This window comes from Miniopterus natalensis, chromosome 8 (assembly GCF_054644295.1).
Source record: "Miniopterus natalensis isolate mMinNat1 chromosome 8, mMinNat1.hap1, whole genome shotgun sequence".
Classification (NCBI taxonomy): domain Eukaryota; kingdom Metazoa; phylum Chordata; class Mammalia; order Chiroptera; family Miniopteridae; genus Miniopterus; species Miniopterus natalensis.
The window spans coordinates 30,096,268-30,109,973 of record NC_142088.1 but is presented as its reverse complement, the minus strand read 5'-3'; the positions used below and the strand labels follow the sequence as shown (position 1 = coordinate 30,109,973).

Sequence of the window (13,706 nt, the reverse complement as noted above, 5' to 3'; positions counted from 1 at the left end):
TGGAAGCAAGGAACTAGCTCTGTGTTGTGGTGACCCAAGCTAATAAGAGTGCAGCTTTCTAATTGAGTTCTTGCCATTCCCCTTAATGGTGGGGACTGCTCTCTGGGTAAAGGCTATATAAATGTGGTTCTCTTTATTCAAGGGTTGAATCCATTACAGTTTCTGCCTGCTTTAGGGTGCTCTTCAGTGACTATTTTAAATGTTTGGTATCTATATTTTGTTCATATATGGGGGGGAGATGTTCATATATGGGAGGGATAGTTCAATATAAGCTCCATCATTACTAGACCTGGAATGTCAGCTCCATTTTTTATAAAATTTATTTCAGATGGTTAATATATTTCTGATTATGAACTCATTAGTTCTATTTTATCTCTATTCGTAGATATGAAGAGAGGGCTACTAAAGACTTGGAACGATACAATAGACAAATCAAGAGAGCCATTGAACAGGAGTCACAAATACCATTACAAGATGGCAGAAAAAAGATAAAACCCACAAGCTCATGGAGTTTGGCACAGAAGCACAAGTTAAAAAAGTCATCATCTAATCAGCCAAAACTTGATGAGCTTTTTCAGTCCCAAATTGAAAAAAAAAAGAATCAAAACATTAAAACAGTACAAATTCACTTTTCTATGGAAAACTTTAAAAAAAATTTTGAGAAACACAAGACATTTGCACTAGAAGAAAAGGATGAACTTTGCTTGATCCATAATCTCAAGTTTCCTGATGCCTGGCTGATTGCATCCAAAACAGAGGTGACGTTGTTAAACCCATACAGAGTGGAAGAAGCCCTGCTATTTAAAAGACTTCTTGAGAATCATAAACTTCCTGCAGAACCACTGGAAAAACCAATTATATTAACAGAGAGGTATGGTGAAGTAATAATATTTTTTACTCTAAAAACACTTATTAATCTGTACTAGATTAGAAATTGAAGGTAAAAAGTTGAAAGTGTTTTCTAATAGGGAAAAGTAATGTTTATTTAAAGAAATCTTTTAAAAACTTTATTTCTAATCTTCAGTAGAATTCATTGCTTTTAAATAAATAACTTTAAATATTCTACATAATTCTGCAATTAATAAATATGAAGCTTAATTCTCCTCCTGTACATTAGTGACTTCCCCAGGGTAATTTTGAAGTTAGGTTGCCATGATTCTTCTTCATTGCATGCTCTTTAACATTAAAAATATATATGCCAAAATAGAATTATACAATGAATACCTTCATCGACAATTTTCAAGATTTTGCCACATTTATTATGTCTGCCAATGTACGTGTGTGTATATATGTATATGTATATGCATATTTTCTTTCCTTTGCTAAACTGTTTTAGAATAGTTCCCACACATCTTTCAGTATATCTCTCTCAAACTATTTTTTTTTAAATATGTCTTTATTGATTTCAGGGAGAGGAAGGGAGAGGGAGAGAGAGATAGAAACATCAATGATGAGAGAGTCATCATTGATCGGTTACCTCCTGCACTCCCCCAACTGGGGGTAGAGCCCGCAACCCAGGCATGTGCCCTGACCAAGAATCGGAACTGCAATCTCCTGGATCCTAGGTCTATGATCAACCACTGAGCCACTCCTGGCCAGGTTCAAACTATTTTCTTACCTAACCAAATGCCTTTGTCATACCTTACACAATAATAATTCCTTGGAATTGTTCTTCATTGTCTCAAAATATTTTTTCTATAGTTTTTAAGTTTTTAATTTGTATTTAAACAAAGTCCAACTATAAATTTTGGTATGCATACAAATCTGTTTTGATATCACACCATTAACTTTTTGTTGATACTGACACTTGTCTCATCTTGATTTGTCTCTTTGCTTCCTTGTGGAGATAGTCAACTTGTTTTTCCCTGTCCTGTATTTAAATGGAAGTTAGCTCAGAAGGAATGAATGGGTTTAGATTCTGCTTTCTGGTGAGACTGCTTAATAGGTGGTGCTATGTGCTTTATATTTAATCATATCAAAAGGCACTTATCTCTGGGTTCAGCTGCTAACAGCCTGATCTTCCACCTTGAAGTGTCCTATCAACCTTTCCATCTAATGGTTTCATCCATTGATTATTATTGCTTGGACTAATTTTATTACAGATTGTAAAACAGGGAGTTTCCTTTTTATATCTTAAATGAGCAAGTTACTTTCTGTAAAAATGAATAACTAATAACATTAATATTTACCTTTTTATACTTAATATTTCTTTTTTAGTCTAACATGGGTAGAAGAGAATCATATGTACAAGAAAGGAGATAAAAACGTGAAATTAAAAAGATAATTAGAATTTGTAGTCTAGGGCACATCAACAGATAATTGTTTCAGGCTTCTAAGAATAAATAAAATATTATTTATAAAATATATTAAAACTTTTTTGTTAAAGACTCTGTCACCAGAAGGAAAAAAAATGGGACCAAAACACAGAAAAACATTTGTTAAAGCTATTTTAATTTTCTTAAAAAAGAGCTAGGGTGTAGCTGGAGTTTTCTGAAATGTGACGTCCCCATCACAGTTAATAATGTAAGTTTTTCAGAACAAGCTATGGACAGAATAATTATGGGTTGGGCTCAGTTTTCTCAAAAGAGTCTAATGAGGTTTGTGTAGCTTATCTCTGAAGGGAGTAATTTAGATATATATAAAACACAAAACGAGCTCAATAATAATAATAACAGCTAATGTTTATTGAGCACTTACTTATGATACTAACTTTACTAACCCTTTGCTTTCATGATCTTCACACCTTATGAAAGATAGGTACTATCATTATCCATATTTTATAGATGAGGAAACTAAAACACAGAACTGTTAAGTAACTTACCTAGGTTCACACAGCTAATAAATAAATATTTGGATCCAAGAATCCAATCCAGACAGTAACTGTAGAGCCTGTACCATTTGTTGCTGTAGTTTATCATCATCATCACCATTGATATTCTGAATGTTGTTTAGAAAAACATCATCTATTCATTTACTTGTTCAAGAGTACAGGATTGAAATGAAGAAATAACAGCTTATAAATTTTTACTGGAACATAGAACAGTGCCTTGCACCCCTAAGACAGTATCAGTTGATAGACACTCAGATATTCATTGACTGAATGGGAAAATGTAACCACTCACATGTCAACCCCAATAGATACTTTATTGTAATAACATGTTTTAGCACTATGATCAGGTCTAACACCAACATGAAAGGCTAATTTGTGACCTAGATAATCTTTGGCTACCTCAAAATTTTGTTTAAAGCCTATACCACTCAGAACCATTTCATATGCCACCTTTGGCAAACATGCCATGCCTACAGTAGACTGGAGGAAGCTCTCCCAAGTTCCGAATTACTAAATTTATATATCTTTTTTTTATTGAAGAAACCTTAACTAGCAATTGAAAATTATGTAGGATTTACCACTTGAGTAACTTGACAATGTCTTGTGTGTCTGTTTAAAAATGTAAATGGCATTATTTGTAAGTTTTCATTTGTATTATATAGAGCACATTTTTTTGCTTAACATTTTATTTATAACATTCTAGAAGATAGAAACTGTCTTTTATATCTGTTCTTCCTCCTTTTGAACATAGTATGTGGTAGATCTTCTGTAAAATATTAACAGATGCCCAGCCAGGCATGGCTCAGTGGTTGAGTATCAACGTAGGATCTAGGAGATGGCGGTTCGATTCTTGGTCAGGGCACACGCCCGGGTTGTGGGCTCAGTCACACACACACACACTTGGGGGCATGCAGGAGGCACCCAGTCAATGATGACTCTCTCATCATTGATGTTTCTATCTGTCCCTTTCCCTCTCCCTTCCTCTTCCTGAAACCAATAAATATATATTTAAATATATGTGTGTGTGTGTGTGTGTGTGTGTGTGTGTGTGTTAACAGAAATGTAAAAAAGTAAAGTTTCTAGCAGGGCTACTTGTAGCTTTGTATTTTGCTTACAAGTAACACCTTTTTGAATTAACTTTTTTCTATAAATTTTAAATTTTTATTTTACATACTTAATAAGTTAAAGGGCCATTATTTCTTTTCCAGTCTTTTTAACGGACCTCATTATTTAGAGATTTTATATAAAATGACAGCAGATGACCAGACATACAGTGGATCAACTTACCTGTCTGATGCTCGTCTTACAGCAAATGGTTTCAAGATAAAATTTATACCAGGTATGATCATCATCATCACCATCATCTGGCTCTCAGATTGATGTTCTGAATGTTGTTTGGAAACATTCTGATGTGGTTTAATATTTCCTAGTTTGGAGAAATAAATCTTGTTTCAAGAGACACATTTGGGTTTCATAATTTAGAGATATCATGGTATATTTTTGTGTCTCACCAAAAGTACATCAGCTATGTAAAAACAGTTGCATTTCAAACATGTCACATTTGTCTGAAATAAGCAAGTTTAGCATCTCTTTTAGTCTGTTGCCTTGCATTTTGCATTTTCATAACTAATTGGGTAGTTTTAATTTTTGCCATTCTTTGTCACAGTATTCAAACTGCCTGCTTTGTTTAACTAGTTATTAAAAACTCCTTTAGATGATGGAGAAGTATATATACAGCTTACTAGAGTGACCTAACAAAAATGGACATCTTTATTTTAAGTGATGTAGTTGTTTTGCCAATTAATTGTGTAACTCTTACTGTTTGGAGAGTGGATGATTTGATTTCATTGCTAAAAAGACTGTGTGATAACACTGTTGGTATGGAAATTCACTGGGTGGGGAGAAAAAAGAATCCTTCTGGCTAAGAGATTTCAGTTTTCCTGGCTGACCCTTTCTCTGTTCTTTCATAGTTTCCATACTTAACTGCCTTCTGCCCTAGCTGCCTAAGTTGGTACCAAGAAGCACAAAGGAATCACAAAGAGTGATAAAACTGTTCCCACTTCCCACCCACTCCTAAACTTGTGACCAAAGTGTAGAAAAACATAGTTCAACCAAAACAGTGTTGACGATTTTTAAAGGAATGTTTTAATGAGACCTCAAAAGAAAAGATAGAGATCCATGGAGCAGTCAGACACATTTCAGAGGGAAGGCCGGGGGTGGGAGGGTATATTAATCAAAGAACTTAGATGCATAAATTCATGACCTATGGACACAAACAATAGTGTGGAGAAGGTCTGGGCGGGGGGGGGGGGGGGGTTGATGCTGGGTGGAGGGGATCAATAGGGGTAAAGGGGGACATCTGTAATACTTTCAACAATAAAGATAAGCAAAAATAAAAGTGTCATTTTTAAAGTATACAGAATTTGAATATACTTTACCAAATGCTGTCAAATTTTATAATTAAAATTATTTCTATCTTTTTCCAAAAAGATACTTTGTATAAAATATTCTATCAACTATTAAAATTTATAAAATGCATAGTAAAATTAACAAATATTAAAATTTAAATTCATTACTTAAACAAAGTAAAAACAATGTACAAAACCATGAAATTAGGTATACACTGAAAATACTTTGGTGTTCTAAACATTAATTTTACTTGACTTTTTCAGTTTTAAGGATACCTACCCAAAATTTCTTACCTGTTGCCTCAGTGATAGATATTTAGATTTGGAGCATAGAGTGTCTAAATCCCAACTCTGCCATTTAAAAACTGTGTTTATAGGAAAGTTAGTTAGCCTAGATATTTCCTCATCAATAACAACTAATAATTATTGAATAATACTTATGTGTAGGGCACTGTTCTTAATATTAAATGTATTAATTTATTAATCATCCTAACAGCCCTATGAAATATTCTTTATTGCTGTCCCCATTTTATAGGTGGTGAAATCAAGGTATGGAGAAGTTAAATTTTCTTAAAGGTGCACAGTTAGTGGTAGAACTAGGATTTGAACCCATGTAATCTGCCTTTAGAGCCTAGCTCTTAATGAATTTGTTATATTGCTTCCCTATTAAAATTGAAATATTTACTTCGTGAATATCAATCATTTAGCATAGTACATAGCAATGATAGGTATACAAATACTCTTTTCTTCCCATCCTTCAGCACTCCTTTCTGACCTGAACTGACATGTAGTCATTTCTTTTAGTCCTCCTAGAAATCTTCGGGGTCCTTGGCATCTTTTTAATTTATTTGCAATGTGAAACAAGGGGGGTGTGTGTGTGTTGTGTTGTGTAGTGTATAGCAAGATATTTTCTTTTTTGTAAAAATATATCTTTATTGATTTCAGAGAGAGGAAAGGAGAGGGGGAGAGAGAGAGAGAAACATCAATGATGAGAAAGTCATTGACTGGCTGCCTCCTGCATGCCCCCTGCTGGGAATTGAGCCCACAGCCCAGTTGTGTGCCCTGACTGGGAATCGAATTGTGATCTCCCAGATCATAGATCAGTGCTCAACTGCTGGGCCACACCCAGCCGGGCAAGATGTTTTCTTCTTAATCTCTTTTCCTAATTAACTCTGGTGTTGGTAGCTGGTGCCATTTTTTTCCCTAAAAAATGTTCACAGCATTTTTTTTTAAGTTAGGATAACTAACTCTATCTATTCCAAGAGCATGTTTAGTTTTGAGCTACCCAGTAAGTTTCTGACAGATGCTTTCAGCTCTTAGCTTATAGTGTTTTTTAAGTCTTATTGAATGACAGTGTTTTGCATGGCACCAAAGATGTAAAAATGAATAAGTCATTTGCAAACTCAGTTGATTTGCTTGGAATTAACTTAGATTATCATCAGCATTATTTCTCTTGTCAACAACAGCTCAAATTAAAAACATTCATGTTTTCTTCCTTAAATTTTTTGGCCTTTTTTTCTTTATTAACTTGTATACCACGTTTCTTAAAGCCCGTTTCTTTTTCTTTTAGTGAGAGTTTTATTGTATTGAACTTTACTTTGGATCAACAGTTTGCCAGTTTTTACAAAACATCTTTGGATACAGACAAAGGCATATGAAAAACAGGAAGAATACACCTGGCTTTGAGGGAAAAGATTCTGAATGTGACCCTAAGAACTTTGCTTATTAATGGCTTTTTGTTCTGCATCAGTAGGAGTTCCATATTTTAGGAAGTGAAAACTTGTCAAACCACTTATTAATTTGAAGTGTTTTCCCTGAAAAATGGGAAGCATTTCACAGAATTTTATAGAAACATCCTGAAAGTTTATTGTTACATGGTTCCAAATATCTCTTTAAGTTTTATATCTGAATTTTGCAAGGACAGGGATTAAAATATTGCTCAATTTCCTCATCAGTTGCCAAATACTTTTTACCAATGTCCACAAGTAATTCTGTAAAATGTGTACAATTTTCCAGGGCAAATGTAATCAGCATTAACTTTTCAATCAAATCACTTAGTAACAAGTCTCTTGACTAATATTTTTGTAAATTTCCATATCCATATATGTAAAGATGTGAACTAGAATATTCTGCTACCTCCTCTTTGCCTAACCCCTGTTTCAAGTCATTTAAGTTCCCCTGGTTGCTCAAACTCTCTATTTTGTCTCTGTTCACTAAACTGTATTTTATCACTTAATGGTTGATTACATAGTTCTTACACTTTCCTGTTTCCCAAGAAGAACATTAGGAAGCCTGCTCTGTTTAGTATACCACTATTGCATCTGCCATCTACATCAAGGAACTATAGTCTGTAACTGAGAACAGGTTAGGGATAGGATCATTGACATATCAGGATCTGAAACTCCTCAGTCTACATCACTCCTCTTTTTTTTTATTCATCCATTTATAGCTAATTTATACCACTTTCCAACATTGGACTGTCTCATTTTCTTTACTTCAAAGTAACATTGTATGGATTTCAATATTAAGAACACTTACACAGATGTAGCCAAAGAAAACAAGCCTAATATTTTCCATTTGATTCCTTTTTTATTTTTTTAAAATTTATTGGGGTGACAGTGGTTAAATTTATTGGGGTGACATTTAGGTTTCAGGAGTAGGTTTCTATGTTACAAGATCTGTATATTGCTTTGTGTGCCCCCCACCCAAATTCATATCTTCTGTCACCATATATTAAGACCTCCTTCACTTCCCTCTGGCAACTACCACACTGCTGTTTCTGTTCAGGAGTTTCAGTTTTATATCCCACATATGAGTGAAATCGTATGGCTCTTAGTTTTTTCTGACTGCCTTATTTCACTTAGCATAATATCCTCCAGATCCATCCATGTCGTTGCAAATGGCAGAATTTCATCCTTTCTTATGGCTGAGTAAATAGTCCATTGTGTACATGTCCCGCATCTTCTTTATCCATTCCTCTATTGCAGGACACTTTGGCTGTTTCCATGTCTTGGCCACCGTGAATAATGCTGCAATGAACACAGGGGTGCATATATCTTTTTATTAATAATAAAATGCATTTTAATGCAAAATTTGATGCTTTGGAATATATGCTGTTGTAAATATTTTACCTAGTTATATAATCAATCATGTAGCTAGTTTTTAGCTTTATTTTAATCATTAAATTATTTAGAGTATCTTAAATAATAGATAATATGTCAGTTTTAAACATCCTCATAAAATAGTCTGAACAAACATTAGTATTTCATTTCCTCAAATTACTAACATATTAATAAGTTACTATGGTGGTAATTATTTTGCAATATATGTGTATCAAGTCAACACTGTACACTTTAAACTTACACAATGTTATATCAGTTATATATATTTCAGTAAAGCTGGAAAAGTTACTATGTGAGTATTTTTATAATAATTTTAAGTTAAAATAATCATAGAAATAATCCACACCTTTAAGTTAGATATTAAACTAGTAGGATAGAACTTGAACAGCAGCAGTTGTTAAAACATTTAGAGCAGTTTTATTTTAACAAATATCATGGGACTCCATTTTCTCTCCAAAGAAAGAAGTCTTCTAAACAAAAGTAGGGAACAGTACAGCAGCCACCAAGATTAAATGATACAAAGCTCATGTGGTTTCTGTGAACACTTATGACTTAATGGGAATGTGAAATCCTATGGGAATTATTATTTGTTCTCCAACTAAGGAACAAAACTGTCCAGAGTATATTACATTCTAATGAAGGTTCACTAAATACTTAAACAGTGGTTTAGTTTTTAATAGATATTTTAAACACAACTAAACTAATGTGTTTATTATATAAACAACTAAATATATGGTGTGTGTTTTGTGAGTTTGTTTGTTTGTTTTCTTTTAGGAGTTTCCATTGCTGAAAATTACTTAGAAATAGAAGGAATGGCTAATTGTCTTCCATTCTATGGAGTGATGGATTTAAAAGAAATTCTTAATGCTATAGTCAACAAAAATGCAAAAGAAGTTTATGAATGTAGACCTCGCAAAGTGATAAGTTATTTAGAGGTATGCATTACTCAGTTTTGTAGATTGGCTTAGGTTTTAAGATACCTAGCTCTTCCTTAATAAAATAATAAATGGTTTCAAAATAGTAAAGTTTCTGTAAGGTTTGTTACTGTTTGCAAAAGAGAAATACTATTAAAAAAAAAATTTCTTTAAAATAGACTGCTGTGGTAAACTCTGCTGTGGATCCTTACTATAACATTGTTCCTTGAGTACATATTGAGGAGAGCCTTATGCCTGAAACGTCTTGTTTTTGTTTTTTAGAAGGGATTCAAAATTGCTTCACCTTTATACCAGATCGTTTTAAGAGCAAAAGAGGAGCGAGAAAGTGAAAGATGTAGATTATTAAATAAATGGAAATTTTAGTTTTCTAGCAATATCTAACACAAATGAGAAATGTAGCAGTGAGTTAAAAAATAAATTCAAAAGTAATAGAGGCTGGAGGAAGATTATAAACTTTTAAATCCATATATAAGGTAGTGGTGGAAAAACAATAGTAATTGTCTCCATATTTGAGGTTTTATCCTTCAAGGTTGACTGATACTATTTTAAAAATAAACCTAATCTTTAATAAAATGTATTTTCTCCCTTTAAAAATAAAGCTGTTTTTGTTTTAGACTATAATCATAGTCTGCCCATTGCATTCTGAAATTTTCTTTTTTTTGATCTGTCTTAAACTAGAGCAAGGATCTTGTTTGTCCTGTTCTCCTCTATATTCCTATAACCTACAACAGTGACTAGCACATAATTGGTGTTTAATAAATATTGGTTGAGTGAATGAATAATAAAAAATATATATAATCAATTTTCTGTCTTCCTTCTTGCCAGGAATAACATATTTCTGCTTCCGGGTATATCACAGTAAAATGTATGGCTTTCTCTCCACAGGGAGAAGCGGTGCGTCTCTCTAGACAGTTACCCATGTACTTATCAAAGGAGGACATCCAAGACATCATTTACAAAATGAAGCACCAATTTGGAAATGAAATTAAAGGGTGTGTTCATGGTCGCCCATTTTTTCATCATTTAACCCATCTTCCAGAAGCTACGTGATTAAACATGTTGAAAAAAATTAGTTACTATTGAAATTGATTTGGTCATAAAATAATATGAATCAGTTTTTAAACCATCTCTGTACTGTTAACTGGTTATTTTATAAGTAAAGATTCACTGGCTTGTTTGTATATTAAAATTTTTTTTAAACTGTAGAAAACTTTAATATAGACTATTCATTTTATTTTGAAGAACTAGCCTTTCTAATAATTGGTTGTAAACAGCAAAATTGAAAATAAATAGTATTCTTGGGTGGGTGATTTACTAGGTGTTATGGAATGAATTGTGTCTCCAGAATTAATATGTCGAAGCCCTAAACCGGAATGTGATGGTATTTGAAGATGGGGCCTTTGGGAGGTAATTAGATTTAGATGAAGTCAGTAGGGTGGGGCCATCATGGTGGCTTTAGTGCCCTTGTAAGAAGAGCCACCAGACAGTTTGCTTGGTCTCCTTTCCTGCCTCCCCACCCACCATGTGAGGATATGGAGAGAAGGTGGACTTCATCAGAAACCAACCGTGCTATACCTTGCCTGTGGACTTTTAGCCTCTAGAACTCAGAAAAAGATCCGTAGGTTAAGCCACTAGTTCATAGTATTTTGTTACGGCGGTCGGAGCTAATACACTGGGTCAGTCCTGTGCAGGGAGAAATCATCCAGACTGAGCTGGCATATCTGACAGAAGTTGATCCTTGCTCCAAGGATGGTGAGACGAGAAGTGGGAGAAGTGAGAATGAAGAGAAGAAAAAACCTAACTTTGAAAATCCTGCCATTTACCTCTGTTTAGAGGGTAACAGTTTAGAAGTTGCTACCTCTTACATGGAAATTATTGGGCTTTGGGGTTAAAATCTGTCAGCATGAGATCTACACTTTTAACAGGAAATTTAGGTTAAGATTATTCGTTCTGCATGTGTCCTTTCAAAAACCAGGTCCCACAGTGCATCAAAATAATTGACAAAAAACTGAAACATGATTTTCAATGAATATATTTGTTGTACAAAGTAAAATATACTGGATACAGTGTCCCCATACACCACCTCCCATATTTCTCAAGGAGAATTTTTAAATTCTCAAGACCCTTGTGTTATAAAGAGATGCACACTGTGGTCCCTGGAATTCGACCTGTAGTCAGGCCTTTCTGCTGTCAACATTGCCCTGTTTTCCATAACCCAAATACTATTTTTTCTCTCGTTAACCCCTTTAAAAATTGGGGGCCCTTCTCAGACCTTTTAGGGAGTAATCCTTTTTAATTTACTGGGTAAGTTATGGGAAGAGAAGCTCACAGAGATACAGTGGATGACAAAATTTGCATCACACATTTGTACCAGCCCTAAGCGAAATTTTGGACTAATTTTCTAGCTGACTCGGGGTGTGAAAGGTCCTACTACGGCCTCTTCGAGGAGTCAGCTTAGGCTCCCTTTCCTTTCCAGCTCAGGATTCTGCCAAGTCAGGTTAGCAGTAATGACCGGTCTTTACCATCTATTTGCCGGGTAGGCTGTGCGCTTACCTTGTATGATCTCATTTGATTTCACAACAGATTTAGGATTGCGGGCACTGTGGAGGCGTTCTTCACCGCTGCTACGCTGCCTGCAATGAAACGTAGGCCCGCAAGAGTCATTAGGGTCCGCTTAAGTACTGGGGAGTATCCAACAGTCCCAGACGCCACTCTTACGAATGTTAGATCAACTTTGGGCTGCAATGTTTTCTTCTAACGGGAGGCTGGGGAAGCAGAGGCCGGCGGGTTCAGGGCCCGGGGAGTCGAGGCCGGTCTCCCGCTTCGCGAGGCGGAGGCGGAGGCCCCGCCCCCAGGAGCTGCCTCCGCGCCCTCGCGTCCCCCACAAGCCCTTGCAGCGCCCGGCGCCGCGGCGTAAGATGGAGGGAACCTTACGGCGGAGGGGACCGGCGGCGAAGCCTGGCAACCGGGATGGAGGGAACGGCCGCTGCAGGCCGGAAGCCCGCTCTGGGATTACGGGTGAGGCAGGGAGATGTGGAGGGAAGGATACCGCACCCCAATGGCCCGTTTTCCTCATGAGGACGGGGCTTGGCCGGGGAGAGGGAAGACTCAAGTGTGAATACACCCAAGTGCCCTTGCGCGCCCAGGGCGTGGGATCCCAGCCGTGGCAGTACCTCGGGGGGCGCCCAGGCCAGGCGGGGCGAGGCCTGGAAGGCCGGCGGGACGCGTTTAGCATTTGGCCGAATGCTAGGGTCTTGAGCTAGAATACTAAATACCCGAGCATATACTAAAAGTGAAGTCATTAGAACATTACCCTTTTATCGTTCTCCATTCCCATTGGGATGTTAGATTTAGGTTTTCTTATGGGAGGACGTTCTTTTTTAAAAGAAATCGGGTTTATATATTCTCAAAAATGTTACTGAGGCCGTTGGCTCCAAAATGGCCGCGATCAGTTGTTACCTTGTACACACATTCCTCCATGAAGAGGCGGAGTCTAATCCTTCGCCCTCTTGAATCTGGGCTAGTTTATGATTATTTTGGCCATTAAATCATAACAGAAGTGGTTCTACATGCCTTCCATGGCGAAGTCATGGGAGCCTTGCAGCTTTCCTCTGCCTGTCTTGAAACAGTTTCTCTGGGTAAGTCAGTTACCCCATAAGCAGCCAGTCTGCTTTGAGCCTGCCGTTCTGTAAGAAAGCGCGAGGTGCAAGGTGCCGCCGTGTGGAGAGCCGCCCAGGAAGCTCCTCAGCCCCCGGAACCGTGAAACAGAAATTGTACAGCGACTATCGTGCCTTTGAGACTGGGGATAATGCTTTTGAAGGTGGTTTCTTTGTACATCTGATTTGCAGCTCTTTCACATAATTACTAGAATTTTCTTTTCTCACGTATTCATGCTGTCACCTATCCATAATATCAAACTATGAATGCAAAAGAGATTACTATTTTTTACCAAATATTAATTTTTCTTTTCTTTTTGGTTCGTGCTGTGATTTGTCTAGATATCGATCACACAATCGTTTCTTAGGGGCGCTCTCCTTTGAGCTTTACTTTAACCATAAAAAATGATTTTAGTGACATTTTAAAACTTATTCCCTCAGTTTTTACAAGATATCTATCAGAAACACCCTACGGGCCGGCCCGTGTGGCTGAGTTGGTTGAGCATCGTCCTGTGCACCAGGGGGTCACTGGTTCAGTGCCGTTCAGGGCACATGCCCAGGTTGTGGGCTCCATCCCCAGTAGAGGGTGTGCAGGAAGCAGCCGGTTGATGTTTCTTTCTCTCTACCCCTCTCCTTTCCTCTCTGAAATCAATAAAAACATATTTTTTAAAAACACCCTTTAAAAAAACCACAGCACCCTAGGGGATTCAGGACACAGAGGGAGTCAAAGTTAAATGAATAGAATCCTTTCAGGA

The 13,706-nt window shown here is 36.4% G+C and overlaps 1 protein-coding gene across 5 annotated transcripts in view; it reads left to right on the top strand.

The window, feature by feature from the left end:
- Positions 1-10,505, top strand: part of PMS1 (PMS1 homolog 1, mismatch repair system component) — a 63,995-nt gene extending 53,490 nt beyond the window's left edge. For 2 of the 5 annotated variants that reach the window (XM_016215163.2, XM_087819707.1), the window contains 4 exons: positions 386-871; positions 4,039-4,169; positions 9,135-9,295; positions 10,181-10,505. In XM_016215163.2, coding sequence (XP_016070649.1) covers positions 386-871; positions 4,039-4,169; positions 9,135-9,295; positions 10,181-10,345 — 943 coding nt within the window. In that variant the 3' untranslated portion in view covers positions 10,346-10,505. Of the gene's footprint in view, positions 1-385; positions 872-4,038; positions 4,170-8,225; positions 8,768-9,134; positions 10,114-10,180 lie in introns of those variants that run through there. The other 3 variants (XM_016215295.2, XM_016215223.2, XM_087819706.1) reach the window with 2 other exon arrangements.
- Positions 10,506-13,706: the final 3,201 nt, after the last annotated feature.